Genomic DNA, 23289 nt, shown 5'->3' on the forward strand with positions numbered 1-23289 from the left:
ATCCATGGAAATTCATCACAAGGTAGGTGCACAGGATAGTTCTCTCCATCCAAGAAAAAAAAAAAAGTCTAATTCTGCTGATCAGACTGAGGGGAAATCAGGGATAAAAGGGGACCCTCGGCTTTCTGACGTCACTCCCTGAGGACGCGTTAGTGAAACGCGCGTTGGAGTGCGTGATGGGGGAACAGGATCACACTCTGGCTCTAAACATGACAGCAGGTACCGTATTTTTCGGACTATAAGACGCACCGGACCATAAGACGTACCCTTGTTTTAGAGGAAGAAAATAGGAAAATAAAATTTTAAGCAAAAAATGTGGTCATGACACACTTATGGGGCGAGGATCTGCTGCCGACACGGTTATGGGGTAATGTCCTGCTCATATACTCCCCAGCCTGCTCATATACTCCCCATGCTGCTCATATACTCCCCAGCCTGCTCATATACTCCCCATGCTGCTCATATACTCCCCAGCCTGCTCATAATATACCCCTATCCTGCTCATATACTCCCATCATCCTGGTGTATGGCCGCATCCTGTGGCACATAAAAAAAAAAAATAAACGTTCATACTCACCTTACCTCACCTCATTCCCTGCAGCACCACTCCTCTTACCGTCTATGACAACGGCAGCGCCGCTGAGTGGAGCCGTCCCCATTCCCCTGCAGCAATCTCCTCCTGTCTGTGCCGGTGGCTGCGTGTGGACACATGCGCACAGCGATGACGTCATCGCTGTGCGCGCCGCTAGTCTCCACGCAAGTCAGCTGACCGGAGGAGATAGGAGGAGATCGTGATGCTGCAGGGGAACGGTGAGTAATGTGTACTGATTCACTGCCCCTCGCACTGATGATGATGTGCGGGGGGCAGTGAATAAAGCAGCACATGATCACTCCAAGCTGCAGTTGCCAGGGGTGATCATGCGGGCCGGCTGTTTATCCCTCGCCCATCACCCTGCCCACCTGTCAGTGCCGGCTTCAGCACTGAGAGATGATGGGCGGGAGGATGGGCGTGCATATTAAATGAGCGGGTCCACGTGGTCATGGCAGGCTGCTACAGCCTGCTCGTGCTCCCGATGACCCGCTCCACCGCAGTAACCTCATTCCCCGCAGTCCTACATTCAGACCATAAGACGCACCCCCCACTTTCCCCCAACATTTAGGGGGAAAAAAGTGCGTCTTATGGTCCGAAAAATACAGTAATTTCTAGGGATTCTCCTTTTACGGCCCCTGCCTTTTTACTTTGCAGTCTTAATAGTTCAGCAATATTGGCAGTGATTTTTGGACTGATGGCGGTATGTGGCTTTTTGTTGAGGAGATTTAAGATTTTTTAATCATATATTTTCTCCCTACTGCCTAAAGAATATATATTTATTGGGGTCATGAGTGTGACCTGTTGCTTTGCCATATGTTTTTATGGTTTTAACATGTCTTATGTGTAATTGTTTTTAAATTAATTTCTGGTGCTATCAATAATGTAATTTATATATTTATTGTTGTGCGTTTTCTGGGACTTTTTGGGTTAATCTGATCAGGGTGGGCTCAATTTTTCTCAGAGGTGGAGAAAAAAAAAATTCTCCATTATATCAGTCTGTGAAAAATCTGACTGTACTTGGATGTTATTAGGGTGCGGTCCGATGTTTCCCAAAGACCCGTAGACTTGCATTGCCAATTTTAATCCAACACACCCCAGATTTTTTTTTTCTTGGATCAATTGGTCTGATGAAAAAAAAAGAAACAAAAAAGTGCACAGCCCCATAGAATAACAAAGATACAAGTACCGTATGTGAAAATCCACAGATAGGAAGCTCAATACGGTTTATTCCCTATGTGAATAAATGCACACAAATCATTCCAGCAGTCATGTATCGTTTGTGTACTTATATTAAAGAACGCATTACATACAATTACAAGTACTTTATTGGAATACATATTAATAGAAAGTTAACAAAACTGTACAATGCACCATGAGAATTGTATTGTTATCACAAATGAGTAATACCAATAGCACATGTAGATTGTATCATGAGTAAAAGATCGCTTTACCACTGGCTTTGTACTGCGTACAGTAATACCAAAAACTGCAGTATATATCAAAATAGCAAAGTAATAGAAATTATTTACTTACAACCTATTAAGTGCTTATTTCAACTCTGATTAAAAGTTATCAACTAACTACTTATATATATTTCTTCTTAGTGGTTATCCATTTCGCAACCAGGCACAAATTCTGCAGGAAAACTGCCAAGATTTCTAGGGACAAGAATCAAGTCGATTGCTATTGGCTAATATTGTCCATAAGGGTGCTGCAACATGGCAAAAATACAGGTTTTGCTGGAAACAACTTTTAGGCTAATTTTGCACGTGTTTCGTGGTTCATACGGACTGGTCACAGGTCTCCTGAGCCAAACTTGAAGGCTTACTATATGAGGCTGTTGAGCTCAGGTGAGGAGACCCGCCACCAGTCTATGCATTGTGGTCCGTACTCTGACTACGGAAGTGTGAAACCGGACTTAAGTTCCAGAATTTCATCCACAGACTTGATTGCCCTTATAGGACAGATCCAAGGCATTTTATAAGAGATATCTATAGCTATTGCTCCCACCATGGCTTTATCATACATCTAATGGAACAAGGTCACTGACACATTCTGTCAGCTAATAAACCATACTAGTCGGAGAAAAGTGTCATAGCAAAGTACCTGTGCAGAAGTAGCAACAGCACTCAGCATTTTCAATATTCAAGGCACTTCGGAGTAATGCAATGCCCTGAGATGGTGAGACAGTATGGGCGCAAGATTGCTACATAATAGGAGGTAGGTAGGCCAAATGCTATGGCTAGGGGAACAATTTTATACACCCTTTTTGGGAATAAACTTTAACAGTAAATGATCAGTATAGCTATACATGTAAGGGTAAATATGGTCCCCATCAATGCAATAACACACGAGAGGTGATCACTTATGGACAAAACTATTGTATTAAAAGGAGTTATCCGGTTGTACTCGGAAAACCCCTATTTCACAACCCCCCTCCCTGTAAAATAATACTTTACTCACTTGCACCGCTGTTTCAACTGTGTTGGCATTGGCTCTCCCCAAAGCTTGTGGGGCATTATGGCACATGATCCCTATGGCCAATCAGCACTGGCATCACTCTCCCCTCCATCTTATGTAATAGCCATCTGGAGTAAATGAACACTGCAGGCTGTCCTTCACTTCCTCTAGCTGTCTGAATTAGTCTGAAAGAGGGGAACTCAAGCCCCTGCTGATAAGCCGCAGAGATCACATGACAATGTCACACAATCCCTGGGAGAACCAATGCTGACACTGTTTGAATGGCACTAGCACCACAGGTAAGTATAGGTGTCATATGTAGGGGGAAATCTAGGGATTAAAAAGGTGTTGTCTGAGAAGGGAACAAGCCTTTTAATTGAAATTACATTAGCTTCTGTTTTAAGATGTATAGCTAAACTAGTCAGGGCCCCGTCTGCAGCTGGAGGGCAATGGAAGGGGTTTGATTTTAGCTGGCGAACTTCAAAAGCTAAAGGAAAAGCAAGATTGGAAATTGCAAAAACTGGCATACTGAACTCACAAACACACACATTATACTTGGCAAACAGTGACAATAAATGGCACAATATCCATCTTTAACATTGATTTGTACAATTAATTATACCTAAAAAGAGGTAGTTCTATCAACATTCATGGCGAGACCCTCAGGTTAGGGAACAGCCTTTTACATACAGTACAAATCCTTCATTCGTGAGCCATTGTGCTTCATTTAGTAACTTGGTCAAAACTAGGATTATCTGCGAAAAATCAGCATCTTTAAAAACCATTACATTTAGTGCTTTAAGTGCAAAAAATGGCAAATAACAATAGCACTATATATTTTATCTTTTTGCCTTACATCAGTAGTGAGGATTTGGATTTCCATTCAGGAAGAAATTTTCAAAAAGACCAGCTCTCTTAAGACAAAATCGGACATAGAGTTTGGTGAATGTCACCAAAAATGGGTGCTGAAGGATAGGGGACATCACTATTGCACTGTAAGAAGACTCGTCTATCCATTCTGCCAGTCTCAAGCAGAGAGGTCAGCGTACGGTCTGTCTACATGGTACATGATTTTGTGCACACCAGACAGATTTCTTCTTTCATCAGAGTAATCTCAATCAACCGCATCACAAATCTCCTCAACCATGGTATTAAAGACTCCCGGCTGGTCTGCGTACACATGATGAGAGGCGCCTCTGATGGCCTAGGGAGAAGAGAGAATTACAGGGGAGTTAGAAAGAATTCAATGTGGAAGAAAGAATTAAGTGAAATGTATATATCACTCTTTATTAACACATTCTAGATCAGCCTAGCCTCATCCCCTACAAACGGCTATTATGCAATAGAATTATTACTAGGAGTTTCTAATGATAAGGTAGCGGGTACACAGACTTTCTGCCGCACCAATCGCCCATTTTACCCATCATGCTACAGTTGAAGACCATGTTATGAGGGCATATCCCAATAAATGAGCCATATGGTAGATACTCCGCCAGCACACTTGCGCTGGCGGAATATATGCACCACTCGTAGTAGAATACAACAAAGGAGAACAATCGAGTGTATATGCAAAAAAATAGTTTATTAAAGAAAAGACACACGCAAACAGTAGTGAGGCAAAAAATTAAAGTTAAAAACAACTACCACTGTGTCAAGGGGGGCATACAATATGATGAAAAGATACAATATCTAGGCCGCCAGTAGCCGTGGGAGAGGTGAACAAATGTAAAGTCCCCGATAGTCGTGGGAGAGTAGGCGGTCACAGGGGAATGGTATCATAACCAGCAAATTTGGTAATACATAGCCGTGGGAGAGAGGAATGCGAGTTATGATATCAGCCTCTTGTCGTGGGAGAGGAGAACTGATCAAATTTAATAGAAAGGATAATGATAATATTAATAGTAGCTCACCGGTCGGGGTAGGTATAGACCACCGGCACCTTATTCAACTGAAAATCCCATTGCGTGAATTATAACATATATGTTAGTCAGTGCGGGAGGAATCTAGTCGTGACCCAGGCGTAAAAATAAAAGCATTCACATCGTACCCAACAGCCACAAAACACCAAAAATGCCTGTACTGATCAATACTGTAAAAAAGGGATACCATACATCTTTTTTGTGAACATGATGTCCAACAAAGAAGAAAACCTGCGGTGCAGATGCATACTAGCGGTTTTCACAATATCATATCAAGTATGGTATAAGAATGTATATCCAAAAATAAGCTACTGGCATCAGGCATTGTGATACCAATGTGATATGACTGAAAGAATGTGTGATTAGATAGGAATCAAATCATAATCATAAGATAGGAGTGATCCCAGATATTATTTGATCCATCAATAATTCAGTATCAAAGAAGATGTCCTTTGGAGGGCCAAAATGATGACCAAGGAATACATGTCTTGAAGCAGTTGAAGATAAAGGAAGTAACATTTACAGTTCCACTTACAGGAAACTTGTGGTTAGCTTAAAGACAGTTTTAAGGATGAAATTTACGGCTCATTGCAATATTTCACTAACACTGGTCAAACTGTGGTCAGCCAGTTGTCAACTGGCAGGATGTGCAGGAAATGTGCAGGAAGCTGCCGTTACCTACAACATTTTGTGGTCAAGTTACATGAACATGACTCAGCTGTCACATGCTGGTGACCATTTAGACACAACCTACAATGTTTTCCTATAAAAAATACACCAGACTCACTTAATGGTAGGGAAATACCTTCCAGGACATTGAAGTGTACATACGCACTGTTCCTGTGATGCCATGCCATGTTGATTCCTTATCATTAACTCGAGTCCCTCCGATGTGAAAGGATTGCTACAACATAACGGTAATGTTGATGCATATTTCTGTTATTGTATAAGTTTCTATGACTATAGTTCTTATGCCTATGTACCATTGACTATATATATTCATGTGCAATTAAAATAAATAGTATCTTGCTATAAAGAATATTAGTATTCGTGCCTGATTAGGATATCAGTGAGCGCTTCGTAAGTACGGGCTTTCAAGCCCCCTTTTTAGTAGAATTTAGCAAGACATAAATTGGCGTAGTCGGCAGGATTACTTCTATAAGAAGTAATTAACGAATTTTTGTAATTTAGAAGTTAAAAACATATATTTGGCCAGATATTTTTTCAATCTTTTTGCATATAGTGTCAAAATGTTCAGAAAACGTAAGGATAATGTTAAGGAGATTGTTGTGGAGATCCCGAGCTGGATTGAGGCTGCCTACAATCTTATAGCACATGAATTGGTCAATTGTGGATTGGCAGAACAATGGCAGAATAAGCTTAAGGGTTGTGTACCTACTGATGTTGTGAATGTACTCAGTGGTGCCCCTGTGAAAACAGGTGATGTAGTGTCTTGTGGATTGGTAGAACAATGGCAGGACAAGCTTAAGGGTTGTGAAGCTACTGATGTTGTGAATGTACTCAGTGGTGCCCCTGTGAAAACAGGTGATGTAGTGTCTTGTGGATTGGCAGAACAATGGCAGGACAAGCTTAAGGGTAGTGAAGCTACTGATGTTGTGAATGTACTCAGTGGTGCCCCTGTGAAAGCAGGTGATGTAGTGTCTTGTGGATTGGCAGAACAATGGCAGGACAAGCTTATGGGTAGTGAAGCTACTGATGTTGTGAATGTATTCGGTAGTGTCCCTGTGAAAACAGGTGATGTAGTGTCTTTAGCACGGCGCAAACAATGGCAGGACAAGCTTATGGGTAGTGAAGCTACTGATGTTGTGAATGTATTCGGTAGTGTCCCTGTGAAAACAGGTGATGTAGTGTCTTTAGGACGGCGCATCTGGATTTTGGCAAGTGCATATAGTGTAATGCATGAGCGTAATCTAAAGATGCAGAAGAAAAGTTCCCAGATGGAACAAAAGATGATAGAATCAGGTTGCCTGAAAACAGTTCTGGAATGTAATACCAGACTGTTGAAGGATAAATTGGAACATTATCATAATGTGGCACAAAAAGCTGCCATAAAAATTGCTCAAAATAAGTACAAGAAAAGAAGAGGAAAAGTAAATAAAACCAAAGTACATAAAAGTATCGTCTCAGCTTCTATAAACTGGGATCCTGATACTTGGGATGGGGATGTGTGGGATTCATCTTCATCATCTGATGAGGAGGATTACCATAAAGGGAAGATTCAGGCTAATCCCGTAAGGAGGCGCCTAGAGAGGACAGAGAATGAGATCATCCGGGAACATGTCCGGGATGGTCAGGGGAATCTGCAATATGACGAAGATGGTAATGCCATCATAAATGAGAGAACGATTCCTCATGTAAAAAATCGAGTAACCATTGAAGATTACTCTCAAGGAGAAGTTGATAGCATTTTAACACAGTTTAGACAAAAACCAGGAGAAGGAGAAATTCCCTGGTTGGTTAGGGTGCACGATCTCGGAGGAGGTGGAGTGCACTTTGACGCTGGAGACTTGGCAAAATTTGTCACCATGTCTCAGGACCCAGTAATTCAGAGATCAATAAAAAATTATTTTGTTGATCATAATGAGCATGGTACTCAAAACTTAATCGTGATCTTAGCCCATGCTTTTCTGGACAAATATCCATCAGAAGCAGACTTTCCTATCAATGATAAACCTTGGTATACCTTAAAAGATGGTATGGAAAGGCTGAAGGAAGAAGCAATGAGGAATGCTCTTCCTCTTTTGGGAATGGATGATGATTATCTCCAGTACCCATTAACAGCCAGCATAAGAAATAGGCTGGTTAAACATGCTCCTCCAGCATACAAAACAGTTATTTTAACCTTAACTGTAGCGCTGACTGGAGAATCAATCGGTGTAGTTCTAGGGAGGATGAGGGAGTTACAGGATATGGGACAGTGGGATAAACCATCCCCTAGAGGCCATGTTGGTAACAGTAAGCTAAACAATCCTGATTGGAAAGCGAAATCAGTAGGGAAGGCCCCACGAGTGTCTCGCAAAAACATGTTCCAGGCTTTGCTTAAAGCCGGGATCAATAAGGAAAGGATTGATGGAAAGGAGACAGGAGAATTATGGAAGTTGTACAAACAGAAAGTTCTATCCACAAAGAAAGTGACCCCTACAAATGTGGAAGGGGGTTCAAAAACCCCCAAGGTAAAGAAATCAGAAGGAAAAGGGGAAAACCCCCCAAAGAAAGTGTCTTGGGAAGATTTTCAGTCAGTTTATCCATTGGAAGAACTGGCTGCAGCCGTGGCCACAAAGGTCACGGAAGGAAGGGCTAATACACAGACTGAAGTCTGTGTAAATGAAAGTTCAGAAGGAAGTGATTTACCATAGGTAGCCAGCCAAGCCCCCCTATTGATAAAAAGGGACGAACGTCCCTACGTCAATCTTAGCATACATGTTCAAAGAGTCCCAGCTTTGATTGACACGGGGGTGGAGGCTACTTTAATTCATGGAAACCCAGAAAAAATAAAAAGACCTAGAGTAAAAATTGCTGGACTAGGTGGTGAAGTGATCACTGGGGTTCAGACACAGGTAGCTTTGAAGATAGGTAATTTACCTATCAAGCAGTATACGGTGCTGGTAGTACCTATACCAGAATATATTTTGGGAATTGATGTCCTAAAATGGATGACTCTTAATCTAACCAAAGGAAAATTCTCATTTGGGGTTATGTCTTGTCATAAGGAAATGCAGATCTCACATTATATCAATGATATAATGATACAAGGACAGGATGAGCAAAGTGTGAAAGATCAATTGACAAAACTGGTTGCTCATATGAGGAGTAAAGGATGGGAAATCAATGATGCTAAGGTTCAAGGACCGTCTCAGGTGGTAACATGTCTAGGGATTCAGTGGAACAAGGGGCACAGAGAGACCTTGCCCAATGCCAGACAGAAAATTATTAATTTTCCAGTCCCTAAATCCAAACAGGAGACTCAGTCTTATATTGGATTGTTTGATTTTTGGAGACAACATATCCCTCATTTGGGACAAATGTTGGCTCATTTATACAAAGTAACGAGGAAAAAATATGAGTTCCACTGGGGAGAGGAACAGCAAAATGTGTTTGAGATGGTCAGGGAAGTGTGGCAAGACATTGAAGGGATTATTCAATCTACCAAGACCACTGTATTTCATGTCGATGCTCATGTCCCTACTAACTCACTTGAACGTTTGTTTAATTCAGAAGCAGATAAAGCAGCAGCCATCAGACAAGTCAGTCCAACAGTTGACAAGGCAAGGTACAGCTGTTTGGGCACACCAGAAAGAGCGACACCTTATTCAGCAGGTTTAGACCTCAGTACATTGGAAACTGTCGTGGTACCCCCAGGTAAGGTAAAACCAATTTCAACAGGATTGGGTTGCCAGATACCAAAGGATCATTATGGTCAAATAGCCACTCCTAGTTTAGTGTTAAAAGGAGCCATAGTGGTGGGAGGGGTAATAGAGGCAGATCATCAGGGAGAAATCAAGGTACTGATGCTAAATTTTGGAAATGAACCTTTGATATTGATGAAACACCAGAGGGTGGCTCAGATGTTGATTATCCCAATAAACTTGTCTGAAATAAGAGAAGGAACTACCCCAGCAGAATTAACAATACGGGGTACTAAAGGTTTTGGATCCTCTAATATTACAAATGTAGGAGCAAAAATATGGATTCAAAACCTCCAAGGACCGCCCTCAGAGGCAGAGGTAATAGCGGTCGGAAAAGATCGTACTCTCCTGATGAGACCAGGAGTGGAGAAGTGGGAATATCTCCCACAAGAAAAATGACAAGAATAATAGTGTATCTTTATTTGCAGATGGTGTTGTAAATAAGCGGAATCCATGGTATCGGTTACTGGGAAGAGCTCGATAGTGATGAGATGGAGAACTTCCTGTGTTTGATGTTTGCCTCTCTGGTCGTTGGATGAACAAGTCTACATCAGGAGGAACCTATGGCGAATAAATTTCTGATGCACCATCACATTTTCAACACACAGATTGCTGGATCTGTACACATTCTTCGGTTACACCCACCAGTATCCCTTATCTGGATGTCCCGGTATCGATGGAGGAAATCTTAAAGTAGAAAAGTTGTTCTGATCATCTTGCTGATAAAGACACTCGAAGTGTTCGTCTATAGAATACTACAGTACCCATTTCCATAGTGGGATGGATCAATCTTCCATGGTGGCAAGGCAATTTGAATGCAACAGTCACCAATTTGCAATATCTGGCTTTTAAGGGAGGAATTTGGGTACTAAGATATAAGACTGGACTGACTAACCTGGGATTCATCCCTATGGGGAATATAAAAATAAGTTTTGGGACAGCTATAAATATTGTAGATGCTTTTAAACCCAGCTTAGTGGAAAGGACAATTCATGATATGTTATGGCCTTATGCCAATATGTTCATAAATGGGACTAGTGAAACTTCTAGTAACATATCGGGAAATGTAATGTGTAATGATTCCTTTGAATATCGAGCAAATGCCAAAACACATGATGTTCAAGGGAGCTTTTCAGATAATATTGCTTTTAGTTTTAATATACTGTACAAAAGTAGTGAAAGTGATTATATTTGTGATTCAACGTTTATCCAAACAAACCAAGAAATCAAAATCTGTGGCAAAGTCAATGTTAGTGTCCTATTAAAAGTGATATTTCTTGGTCATGGTATGGTATATTCCGAGTGATCTTCTTCTAGTGGAATACTGATGATGGAAAATAATCCCTGGGATCAAGGACCGATTGTGATACCAATGTGATATGACTGAAAGAATGTCTGATTAGATAGGAATCAAATCATAATCATAAGATAGGAGTGATCCCAGATATTATTTGATCCATCAATAATTCAGTATCAAAGAAGATGTCCTTTGGAGGGCCAAAATGATGACCAAGGAATACATGTCTTGAAGCAGTTGAAGATAAAGGAAGTAACATTTACAGTTCCACTTACAGGAAACTTGTGGTTAGCTTAAAGACAGTTTTAAGGATGAAATTTACGGCTCATTGCAATATTTCACTAACACTGGTCAAACTGTGGTCAGCCAGTTGTCAACTGGCAGGATGTGCAGGAAATGTGCAGGAAGCTGCCGTTACCTACAACATTTTGTGGTCAAGTTACATGAACATGACTCAGCTGTCACATGCTGGTGACCATTTAGACACAACCTACAATGTTTTCCTATAAAAAATACACCAGACTCACTTAATGGTAGGGAAATACCTTCCAGGACATTGAAGTGTACATACGCACTGTTCCTGTGATGCCATGCCATGTTGATTCCTTATCATTAACTCGAGTCCCTCCGATGTGAAAGGATTGCTACAACATAACGGTAATGTTGATGCATATTTCTGTTATTGTATAAGTTTCTATGACTATAGTTCTTATGCCTATGTACCATTGACTATATATATTCATGTGCTATTAAAATAAATAGTATCTTGCTATAAAGAATATTAGTATTCGTGCCTGATTAGGATATCAGTGAGCGCTTCGTAAGTACGGGCTTTCAAGCCCCCTTTTTAGTAGAATTTAGCAAGACAGGCATATAAAAAATTCATCACATAATGCACATACCCAGATAAAGAGAGAAGGGGATCACCACCAACGCGCGTTTCGCGAGGTGTTGTTGCTTCTTCAAGGAGGAGACCCTACTGGCAATGTAAGCCTGCTGGATATAAATAGCCTAATAAAGGAGTCTAATCCCTGCCAGGTCTCGGTTCCCCAGAAAGGAAGTATGAGAGAGGGCGGGTCAAATGATCTATCTGTGATCTGATAGGTCCGTAGCCAACTACGGGCGGGTGTCAATCATACAGCAAGAGGAACGATCGATCTGTCCAGAACAAGTAAATCTCCACTAATTTCATCCATCTAGTGAATCAAAATGTGCACCTGCAATAGGAGTCATTCTAAGGGACATACCTCTATATATTCAAAAGGCAGAAACCACTGAAATGAAAGAGCGGTGTTATGCATGGAGATCCAGGAAGTCCCAGCACACGGAACGTCACGCCCACCAGCCTGACTGGAGACGGGCACGCGACGCCATGGACGCGTAACCATGGCGATCACGCGCTCCAACCCCGCCATAGGCTGATGGGGGAAAGGACGCCGCAGATGGGAACACCCCCGGAAATCCCGCCCAACAAACAACGCTGCATGATGACACACGCCACGTAAAGCCATGCCATTGGACACTTCGGTCAGATTGATTACAAAGCCATATATAATAATGGGGAAATTTATGGCCATGAATGAGTGTCACAATCAGAAGATATTAGTGAATGTTTATAGCCATAATGTAGAAACTTGATGGGCCGGGACTTGCGCGCACATGAGAAAAAAGGCGAGATACAAATATACGTCCCATGCCATCTGGCCGGTCCCAACACCCAACGCGACACACCATGGAGTACAGGTGCGTCGCCCCTGGCACGCGTAACCAGAGGGCAAAGCACAAGCATCCGCAGTGAGCCCCCCTGCGTCCCTTGTCCCTTTGCCCCGCTGTTGAAGACTTCACCAAATTGGTGACGGATGAGTTTAAACAAATTAATACCAGGAGATAGGGGGATAATTTAACTCATAAACAAAGATCTGCTCTTATTGAATTGAGTAATGACAAGAATATTGTTATTAAACCAGCGGACAAGGGGGGGAATATTGTGATCTGGGCAGTGGAGAATTACGAAAAGGAAGTCTTTCGTCAACTTCGTGATAAGAACACCTATTTGAAGTTGTCTTTCAACCCGTTGCAGCGATTTTCTTTGGAGCTTAATATAATCCTGGAGGCGGCATATGCGAGAAGGGCATTATTGATAAAAAAATGATGGAGGGGCTCTCCACTAAATATCCTAAGGTACCTACTTTTTATCTCCTACCTAAGATCCATAAAGATGCCCTCAGCCCCCCGGGACGTCCTATCATGTCCGGCATAGAGGGCTTATGTGACCCAATATGTAAATTTATTGACTACCATCTTAAAACTATTGTGGTAACCTTGCCCTCTTCTCTTCGTGACACGACGGATGTCCTGAGGAGAGTTGATGGCATCTTTATGGATGATGACATGCTGATTGTTACAGCAGATGTGGAGAGCCTCTACACATGTATATCACATTCTGATGGTCTAAGAGCGGTCCGCCTGTTTCTCGAGATGGGCGGTCGGGATGGCGAGTTGAACCTATTTATCCTTGAGCTGCTTCACTTTGCCCTTACACATAATTTTTTTATTTTTAAGGATGTTTTTTATTTACAGCAACGCGGCACTGCCATGGGGGCGGCCTGTGCCCCGGCGTATGCCAATCTCTTCCTCGGAATGTGGGAGAGGTTGGTGTTTGGCGACGGGGGCATCGGTGCCAGCTCCCATGTGCAGTGCTGGCTTCGATATGTTGATGATGTGTTGTTTTTTTGGCAGGGCACAGTGGAGCAGCTTGATGATTTTATGGGTCAACTAAATAAAAATGATTTGAACATCAGGCTGACGTACAAACACAGCAGCAGGTGCATTGACTTCCTTGACATCAATATTGAGGTGGACTCATCTTGTATTCAGACCAGCATGTATTGTAAGTCCACCTCGGTCAATGCCCTGCTGCATGCGTCTTCAGCCCATACTCCTGCTACTATATGCGCCATCCCGACCGGCCAATTCTTGAGGGTGAGGTGGATCTGCTCTACGGATCATTCTTTTGAAAAACAGGCCATGGAACTCAAACGCCGCTTCCAGGATCGCGGGTATAGTAACCGCTGCATCAAACGTGGTTACTTGCGTGCTAAAAAGACTCCTCGCACGGGATTGCTCCACTATAATAAAAAACAACAACAACCGCTGACTGACCTCCCCATTCGTTTTATAGGGACGTTTAATAATCAATGGCAAACGATGAGGGACATCCTTAGTAGACACTGGCTTGTGCTATGCACAGATCTCATCCTGACAGATATTCTCCCTTCAGGCCCCCTTATGACCGCCCGACGCTCCAAAAATCTCCGCGACATCCTGGTTAGGAGCCATCATGTACCTCCACTGTCCAATCCCTTTGGCTCCCGTGGTCCGACATGGATGTTTTCCTTGTGGACAATGTGTAGCAAGTCCAAACATCCTCCGTGCCACGACTTTTTCTTCATCTGATGGGACACGGACACTGAGCATACGGCATAATATCACATGTACCACCACACATGTGATTTATTATGCCACCTGTCCGTGCTCTCTGGTATACATAGGGCTCACCTCACGCGAGCTGCGTGTACGTTCCAGGGAGCACGTTCAGGATATCCGTGCCGCCTTGGGGGTTGATGACGTGAGTCTCCTGAAAACATTACCGCGGCATTTCAGGAGATTTCACGGTTGTGACCCCTCAGGACTCATGATTAGAGGCATTGATGTTGCCCGTGGGGGGTCCCGAGGTGGTGACCTAAAGAAAAGACTGGCTCAGGTGGAAGCTCGTTGGATCACCACTCTTGGGACTCTTACACCCCGCGGCTTAAATGAGAACATCAGCTTTGTCTCTTTCTTGTAGGGGCATAGATTCCATGTATATTTCTATTTTCCTTTTTATCATCTGGTCTTTTATTTATCTCTTGTTTTTAACCTTGTGGATTGATCTTATCTACCTCTAGTCAATTGGGTTTACCTGGCATGTACATTGCTTGTTTACCTGCTGGATTTCTTATATTGTGTTATTTATCTTTTTATTTAGCATTGTTCTTCACCTGTCCTGACATCTTATCGGTTCCCTGGATATGGAGTCCTTCTATAGTGATTTCATGTCATTTCAGCAATCAAGATCATTGGCCCTGAAAATCATGGACGTTTCTATTATGGACTATTATTTCATTTCATTTTGTATTATTATTATTTTTTTATTCTTTGAACCTTAGTATAAGTGTCATATATTGTGTATCATCTGGGTAGACTGATGGGTCTCAGCCTGCGTGCGCGTGTACCGAAATAATATCCCTGATTTCTCTATTTAGGGATGTTTGTGGTTATATCTATCATTCATTCATCGGATATTGGTACATATATTATGGGGACCCTTGCTTTCCATTAAGTGAATAGTTATTATCTAATTTCTTTTGCCAATGTGGCGTCCCTCTGCCCTTTGTTGGCTCACTGTGGATGCTTTGCCCTCTGGTTACGCGTGCCAGGGGCGACGCACCTGTACTCCATGGTGTGTCGCGTTGGGTGTTGGGACCGGCCAGCTGGCATGGGACGTATATTTGTATCTCGCCTTTTTTCTCATGTGCGCGCAAGTCGCGGCCCATCAAGTTTCTACATTATGGCTATAAACATTCACTAATACCTTCTGATTGTGACACTCATTCATGGCCATCAGATTTCCCCATTATTATATATTGCTTTGTAATCAATCTGACCGAAGTGTCCAATGGCATGGCTTTACGTGGCGTGTGTCATCATGCAGCGTTGTTTGTTGGGTGGGATTTCCAGGGGTGTTCCCATCCGCGGCGTCCTTGCCCCAGTCAGCCTATGGCGGGGGTTGGAGCGCGTGATCGCCATGGTTACGCGTCCATGGCGTCGCGTGCCCGTCTCCAGTCAGGCTGGGGGGGTGGGACGTTCCGTGTGCTGGGACTTCGTGCATAACACCGCTCTTTCATTTCAGTGGTTTCTGCCTTTTTAATATATAGAGGTATGTCCCTTAGAATGACTCCTATTGCAGGTGCACATTTTGATTCACTAGATGGATGAACTAGTGGAGATTTACTTGTTCTGGACAGATCGATCGTTCCTCTTGCTGTATGATTGACACACGCCCGTAGTTGGCTACGGACCTATCAGATCACAGATAGATCATTTGACTCGCCCTCTCACATACTTCCTCTCTGGGGAACCGAGACCTGGCAGGGATTAGACTCCTTTATTAGGCTATTTATATCCAGCAGGCTTACATTGCCAGTAGGGTCTCCTCCTTGAAGAAGCAACAACACCTCGCGAAACGCGCGTTGGTGGTGATCCCCTTCTCTCTTTATCTGGGTATGTGCATTATGTGATGATTTTTTTATATGCCTGATGCCAGTAGCTTATTTTTGGATATACGTTCTTATACCATACTTGATATGATATTGTGAAAACCGCGACTAGTATGCATCTGCACCGCAGGTTTTCTTCTTTGTTGGACATCATGTTCACAAAAAAGATGTATAGTATCCATTTTTTACAGTATTGATCAGTACAGGCATTTTTGGTGTTTTGTGGCTGTTGGGTACGATGTGAATGGTTTTATTTTTACGCCTGGGTCACGACTAGATTCCTCCCGGCACAGACTAACATATATGTTATAATTCACGCAATGGGATTTTCAGTTGAATAAGGTGCCGGTGGTCTATACCTACCCCGACCGGTGAGCTACTATTAATATTATCATTATCCTTTCTATTAAATTTGATCAGTTCTCCTCTCCCACGACTAGAGGATGATATAACTCGCATTCCTCTCTCCCATGGCTATATATTACCAAATTTGCTGGTTATGATACCATTCCCGTGACCGCCTACTCTCTCACGACTATCAGGGACTTTACATTTGTTCACCTCTCCCACGGCTACTGGCGGCCTAGATATTGTATCTTTTCATCATATTGTATGCCCCCCTTGACACAGTGGTAGTTGTTTTTAACTTTAATTTTTTGCCTCACTACTGTTTTGCGTGTGTCTTTTCTTTAATAAACTATTTTTTTGCATATACACTCGATTGTTCTCCTTTGTTGTACTGTTGAAGACCATAGCAATACACTGAGAGGCGTGCAACCTTTAGCATGCAAGGGGTGTGGGCGTCCTTGTTCCTTACCAGGAGGCAGCATTACATCATTGGTTCGGTAAATATTTCGCTACTATGTACACCTTTAATTGTACTCTGCCTTTTTTGAGGTGTTTTTCTCCACTTACTTCTGCCTCCTGCATTTAATGAAATCCATTGCGGTGGTCTGGGTGAACTGCACTGGCTATTACGGAGATAGGTATTTGTGCTTCTGCAGCCTGCTCTTAGCTGCAGTTTAGAGCTCTTTTGCCTCTAATCTTAGCATGTGTGTATATGTGATTTGAATAATATGTGCATACTTGTATTTGCATTATATATGCTATTGGATTGCAATATCTCCTGTTAGTTCACCCACGCCATGGTATGGTTTTACATGGTATTATACGACTATATGTGTGATTATGTTATTTTGTGACGCCCCTTTTTCAGTCACAGTGTGCCTTTTAAACATATATGTAATGTTCAAAAACTTTTTATAATACATGAATAAAAATTGTTTTTATGACCTGTTGTTCGGTTAATTTTCTTTGGTGATTTAACCTTTAGGGTATGTGCGCACGTTGCTTTTTACCTGCTTTTTACCTGCTTTTTTGCTGCTTTTTCTTCTGCGCTGTTTAATGCCAAAATGGATGTGTTCTTCTATTCAAGCAAAGTCTATGGGAATTTGGGTTTCTTGTTCACACTATGTTGTTCAAAATGCTGCCTTTTTGTGGCAGAACTTTGGTCAAAAACTCAGCTTTTCAAAGAAGCAACATGTCAATTGTTTTTGCCATTTGGGTTTTGCACTGCAAAGCTGAGTTTTTGACCAAAGTTCTGCCACAAAAAGGCAGCATTTTGAACAACATAGTGTGAACAAGAAACCCAAATTCCCATAGACTTTGCTTGAATAGAAGAACACATCCATTTTGGCATTAAACAGCGCAGAAGAAAAAGCAGCAAAAAAGCAGGTAAAAAGCAGGTAAAAAGCAACGTGCGCACATACCCTTAGCATGGCAGCTGATAAAAGCTGAAGTGTATTAATTTGCAAATTCAAAAACGCTTTTTATTTCTGCCTTTAAAATTTGAGATTTTTTTTTACAGTCTATGTTTCACTAAAACGTCATGAACATTTGCGCAAAAAATTCAGGCATGCAAAAAATAAATAAATAAATAAATAAAAAATAAATAATTTACTCCTGAGAAACTGGAGTGCATTTGCACAAAAAAAGTAGATTTTTTAAAAGTCGTGACTGATGAGATACGAAAAACCTCAAACCCTGCCCACAAAGATGAATATCATATTTAACATAAAAATATACACAAAAACATAAAACAGACACTTAAAGAGGTTAAAAGAAAAAAAAAAAAACAAAGCTGCCTGCATCATGTGATAGAGGAGAACTGATCTGGTAGAAGCATAAGTCAATTATTAACCCTTTCATGCCAGAGCCCATTTTCACCTTTCTGCCTAGTGTCCTGCACCTTCCTGCCCAGGTAAAGGTTACAATTCTGACCAGTGTATGTGGTAAGAACTCTGGAACGTTTCAATAATTCTCCACTTATTGGAGGTTGTTTTTTTCGTGACACATTGTACTTCATGTTAGTGGTATATTTTGGAGTATATAACTTGCGTTTATTTATAGAAAATATCGAACATGTGACAAAAAAAGTAAAAAAAGGTGAAAATATTGCAGTTTTCAAACTTTGGATTTTTATGCCCTTACACCAGAGTTATACCATACAAAAAAACATTTACCATTTCTACTTTACATTATCATCATTTTTTAAATAATTTTTTTTTATACCCAAAAGCGACACCATTCTAAAAACTGCACCCCTCAAACTGCTCAAAACCCCATCCAAGAAGTTAATTAATCCATTAGATGCCTGACAAAAACTAAAGCAATGTGGAAGGAAATAAATGAACATTTTAATTTTTCCCACAAAAATTACTTTCGCTCCAAATTTTTCATTTTAACAAGGGTAACAGGTGAAAATGCACCATACAATTTGTTGTACAATTTTTGCTGAGTACACAGATACCTTATATGTGGTGGAAAACTACTGTTTGGGCTTATAGCATGGCTCGGAAGGGAAAGAGCACTATTAGACTTTTGAAGCACAAAACTGTTTGGAATAGATAGTGATTGCCATGATGCATTTGCAGAGCCCCTGATGTTACTAAACAGTGGAACCCTCCCCCACAATTGACCCCATTTAGGAGACTAAACCCATTAAGGAATATATCTGGAGATGTGATGAGAGTCTTCAACCCACAGGTGCTTCACAGAATTTTATAACGTTGTGCCATGAAAATGAATTAATTTTTCACACAAAAGAAGGGAATTTTGTTTACTTACCGTAAATTCCTTTTCTTCTAGCTCCAATTGGGAGACCCAGACAGTGGGTGTATAGCTACTGCCCTCTGGAGGCCGCACAAAGAACTACACTTAAAAGTGTAAGGCCCCTCCCCTTCTGGCTATACACCCTCCCGTAGGAGTACAGATTCCTCAGTTTTAGTACCAAAGCAAGAAGGAGGAAAGCCAATAACAGTTTCAAAAACAAATTCAATCCGATAACATGATCGGAGAACTTAAGAAACAACATGAACAACATGTGCACCCGAAAAACGAAACCCTAAGAACAAATAGGGCGGGTGCTGGGTCTCCCAATTGGAGCTAGAAGAAAAGGAATTTACGGTAAGTAAACAAAATTCCCTTCTTTTTCGCTCCTAATTGGGAGACCCAGACAGTGGGACGTCCAAAAGCAGTCCCTGGGTGGGTAAAAAGATACCACATGAACGGGCTGTCAAACAGCCTCTTCCTACAGGTGGGCCACCGCCGCCTGAAGGACCTGTCTACCTAGGCTGGCATCTGCCGAAGCGTAGGTATGCACTTGATAGTGTTTGGTAAACGTGTGCAGACTCGACCAGGTAGCCGCTTGGCACACTTGCTGAGCCGTAGCCTGATGCCGCAATGCCCAGGACGCACCCACGGCTCTGGTAGAATGGGCCTTCAGTCCAGATGGAATCGGAAGCCCAGCAGAACGGTATGTGTGAAGAATTGGTTCCTTGATCCACCGCGCCAGGGTGGATTTGGAAGCTTGCGATCCCTTATGCTGACCAGCGACTAGGACAAAGAGCGCATCAGAACGGCGTAGAGCCGCCGTGCGAGAAATGTAAATCCTGAGTGCTCTCACCAGGTCCAACAGATGTAAACCCTTTTCAAATTGGTGAACTGGATGCGGACACAAAGATGGTAAAGTGATATCCTGATTGAGATGAAAGGAAGAAACCACCTTGGGAGAAAACTCTGGAATTGGACGCAGTACTACCTTGTCTTGGTGAAACACCAGGAAGGGAGATTTGCAAGATAACGCCGCTAGCTCGGACACTCTTCGAAGAGACGTGACCGCCACAAGAAAAACTACCTTTTGTGAAAGCCGAGAAAGGGGAACCTCTTTCAAAGGCTCGAAAGGCGGCTTCTGGAGAGCAATGAGAACCTTGTTCAGATCCCAGGGTTCCAATGGCCGTCTGTAAGGAGGAACGATATGACAAACTCCTTGGAGAAACGTGCGTACTTTAGAAAGCTGTGCCAAGCGCTTCTGAAAGAATACGGATAGCGCGGAGACTTGACCCTTAAGAGAGCTAAGCGACAAACCTTTTTCCAACCCAGACTGCAGGAAGGAAAGAAAAGTTGGCAATGCAAATGGCCAGGGAGAAAACCCTTGAGCCACGCACCACGCTAAGAATATCTTCCACGTTCTGTGATAGATCTTAGCTGAGGATGGTTTTCTAGCCTGTCTCATTGTGGCAACAACTTCATGAGATAAACCTGAGGCCGCTAGGATCCAGGACTCAATGGCCACACAGTCAGGTTCAGGGCCGCAGAATTCAGATGGAAAAACGGCCCTTGAGACAGCAAATCTGGACGGTCTGGTAGTGTCCACGGTTGGCCTACCGTGAGATGCCACAGATCCGGGTACCACGACCTTCTTGGCCAATCTGGAGCGACGAGTATGGCTCGATGGCAGTCGGACCTGATTTTCCGGAGAACTCTGGGTAACAATGCTAGAGGTGGGAACACATAGGGGAGTCGGAATTGCGACCAATCCTGAACCAAGGCGTCTGCCGCCAGTGCTCGGTGATCGTGAGACCGTGCCATGAAAACTGGGACCTTGTTGTTGTGTCGTGACGCCATCAGATCGACGTCCGGCGTCCCCCAGCGGCAACAGATCTGCTGAAACACGTCCGGGTGAAGGGACCATTCTCCTGCGTCCATGCCCTGGCGACTGAGAAAGTCTGCTTCCCAGTTTTCCACGCCTGGGATGTGAACTGCGGATATGGTGGACGCTCTGCTTTCCACCCACGTCAAAATCCGTTGGACTTCTTGAAAGGCTTGGCGACTGCGTGTTCCCCCTTGGTGGTTGATGTACGCCACCGCCGTGGAATTGTCCGACTGAATCCGAATCTGTTTGCCTTCCAGCCATTGTTGGAAGGCTCGCAGGGCAAGATAGATTGCTCTGATTTCCAGAACATTGATCTGCAGGGAGGACTCTTCCAGAGTCCACATCCCCTGAGCCCTGTGGTGGAGATACACCGCTCCCCACCCTGATAGGCTCGCATCCGTCGTGACCACTGCCCAGGACGGGGGAAGGAACGACTTTCCCTGTGACAATGAGGTGGGGAGAAGCCACCAACGCAGAGAGTCCTTGGCAGTCTGAGAGAGGGAGACAGTCCTGTCGAGGGACGTCGATTTCCCGTCCCATTGGCGTAGAATGTCCCATTGTAGAGAGCGCAGATGAAACTGCGCGAACGGGACTGCCTCCATTGCTGCTACCATCTTTCCTAGGAAATGCATGAGGCGCCTCAGTGAGTGCGACTGGCTCTGAAGGAGAGATTGCACTCCAGTCCGCAGCGAGCACTGCTTGTCCAGTGGAAGCTTCACTATCGCTGAGAGAGTATGAAACTCCATGCCAAGATAAGTCAGAGATTGGGTCGGGGTTAGATGAGACTTTGGAAAGTTGATAATCCACCCGAAACTCTGGAGGGTGTCTAGTGCCACCTTCAGACTGTGTTGGCATGCCTCTTGAGAGGGTGCCTTTATAAGCAGGTCGTCTAGATACGGGATGACCGAGTGACCCTGCGAGTGCAGAACAGCTACTACTGCTGCCATGACCTTGGTGAAGACCCGGGGGGCTGTTGCCAGACCGAAAGGTAACGCCACGAACTGCAGGTGTTCGTCGTGTATGACGAAGCGTAGGAAACGCTGATGCTCTGGTGCGATCGGCACGTGGAGATACGCATCTTTGATATCTATTGATGCTAGAAAATCTCCTTGAGACATTGAGGCTATGACGGAGCGTAGGGATTCCATCCGGAACCTCCTGACTTTTACGTGTCTGTTGAGCAACTTTAGATCCAGGATGGGCCGATACGATCCGTCCTTTTTTGGGACCACAAACAGATTGGAGTAAAAACCGTGACCTTGTTCCTGAAGAGGGACGGAGGTCACCACTCCTTCCGCTTTTAGAGCGGCCACCGCCTGCAACAGAGCATCGGCTCGGTCTGGTGGGGGAGAAGTTCTGAAGAAACGAGTTGGCGGACGAGAACTGAACTCTATCCTGTACCCGTGAGACAGAATATCCCTCACCCAACGGTCTTTGACGTGTGACAGCCAGATGTCGCCAAAGTGGGAAAGCCTCCCACCGACCGCGGGTGTGGGAATCGGAGACCTCAAGTCAGGAGGACGCCGTTTTGGCAACGGTTCCTCCGGCTGCCCTTTTTGGGCGTGACTGAGACCTCCAAGAATCTGAGCGTCTCTGGTCCTTTTGAGTCTTTTTTGACGATGCGAATTGGGACCTGCCCGGTCCTCGAAAGGACCGATAACCAGACTGACCCTTCCTCTGTTGGGGTCTGTTTTGTCTGTGTTGCGGTAAGGATGAGTCCTTACCCTTGGAGTGTTTGATGATTTCATCCAAACGCTCTCCAAACAATCGGTCACGAGAAAAAGGCAAATTGGTTAAGCACTTCTTGGAATGAGAATCTGCTTTCCAATGTCTCAACCACAGGGCCCTACGCAAAACAACGGAGTTGGCTGACGCCACTGCCGTGCGGCTTGTAGCGTCAAGAACAGCATTAATCGCGTACGACGCGAATGCCGCCATTTGCGAGGTCAATGGTGCTACCTGCGGGGCAAATGCACGTGTGACTGAGTCGACTCGCGCAAGCCCGGCTGAGATAGCTTGGAGTGCCCATACGGCCGCAAAAGAAGGCGCTAATGACGCTCCAATCGCTTCATAGATGGATTTCAGCCAGAGCTCCATCTGCCTGTCAGTGGCATCTTTAAGTGCCGCTCCATCTTCAACTGCAACCAAGGATCTAGCTGCAAGCCTGGAAATTGGAGGATCCACTTTTGGACACTGGGTCCAACCCTTGACCACCTCAGGGGGAAAAGGATAGCGTGTATCTTTAAGCCGTTTAGGAAAACGCCTTTCAGGATAAGCGTGGGG

The 23289-nt window shown here is 43.6% G+C and overlaps 1 protein-coding gene across 2 annotated transcripts in view; it reads right to left on the reverse strand.

Moving 5' to 3' along the window:
• Positions 1-1899: 1899 nt before the first annotated feature.
• The window catches only part of ABHD4 (abhydrolase domain containing 4, N-acyl phospholipase B), a 49186-nt gene continuing 27796 nt past the window's right edge, over positions 1900-23289 (reverse strand). For both annotated transcript variants that reach the window (XM_075319493.1, XM_075319501.1), the window contains one exon: positions 1900-4256. In XM_075319493.1, coding sequence (XP_075175608.1) covers positions 4167-4256 — 90 coding nt within the window. In that variant the 3' untranslated portion in view covers positions 1900-4166. The remainder of the gene's footprint in view (positions 4257-23289) is intronic.

Source organism: Anomaloglossus baeobatrachus, chromosome 1 (genome assembly GCF_048569485.1).
Source record: "Anomaloglossus baeobatrachus isolate aAnoBae1 chromosome 1, aAnoBae1.hap1, whole genome shotgun sequence".
Classification (NCBI taxonomy): Eukaryota; Metazoa; Chordata; class Amphibia; order Anura; family Aromobatidae; genus Anomaloglossus; species Anomaloglossus baeobatrachus.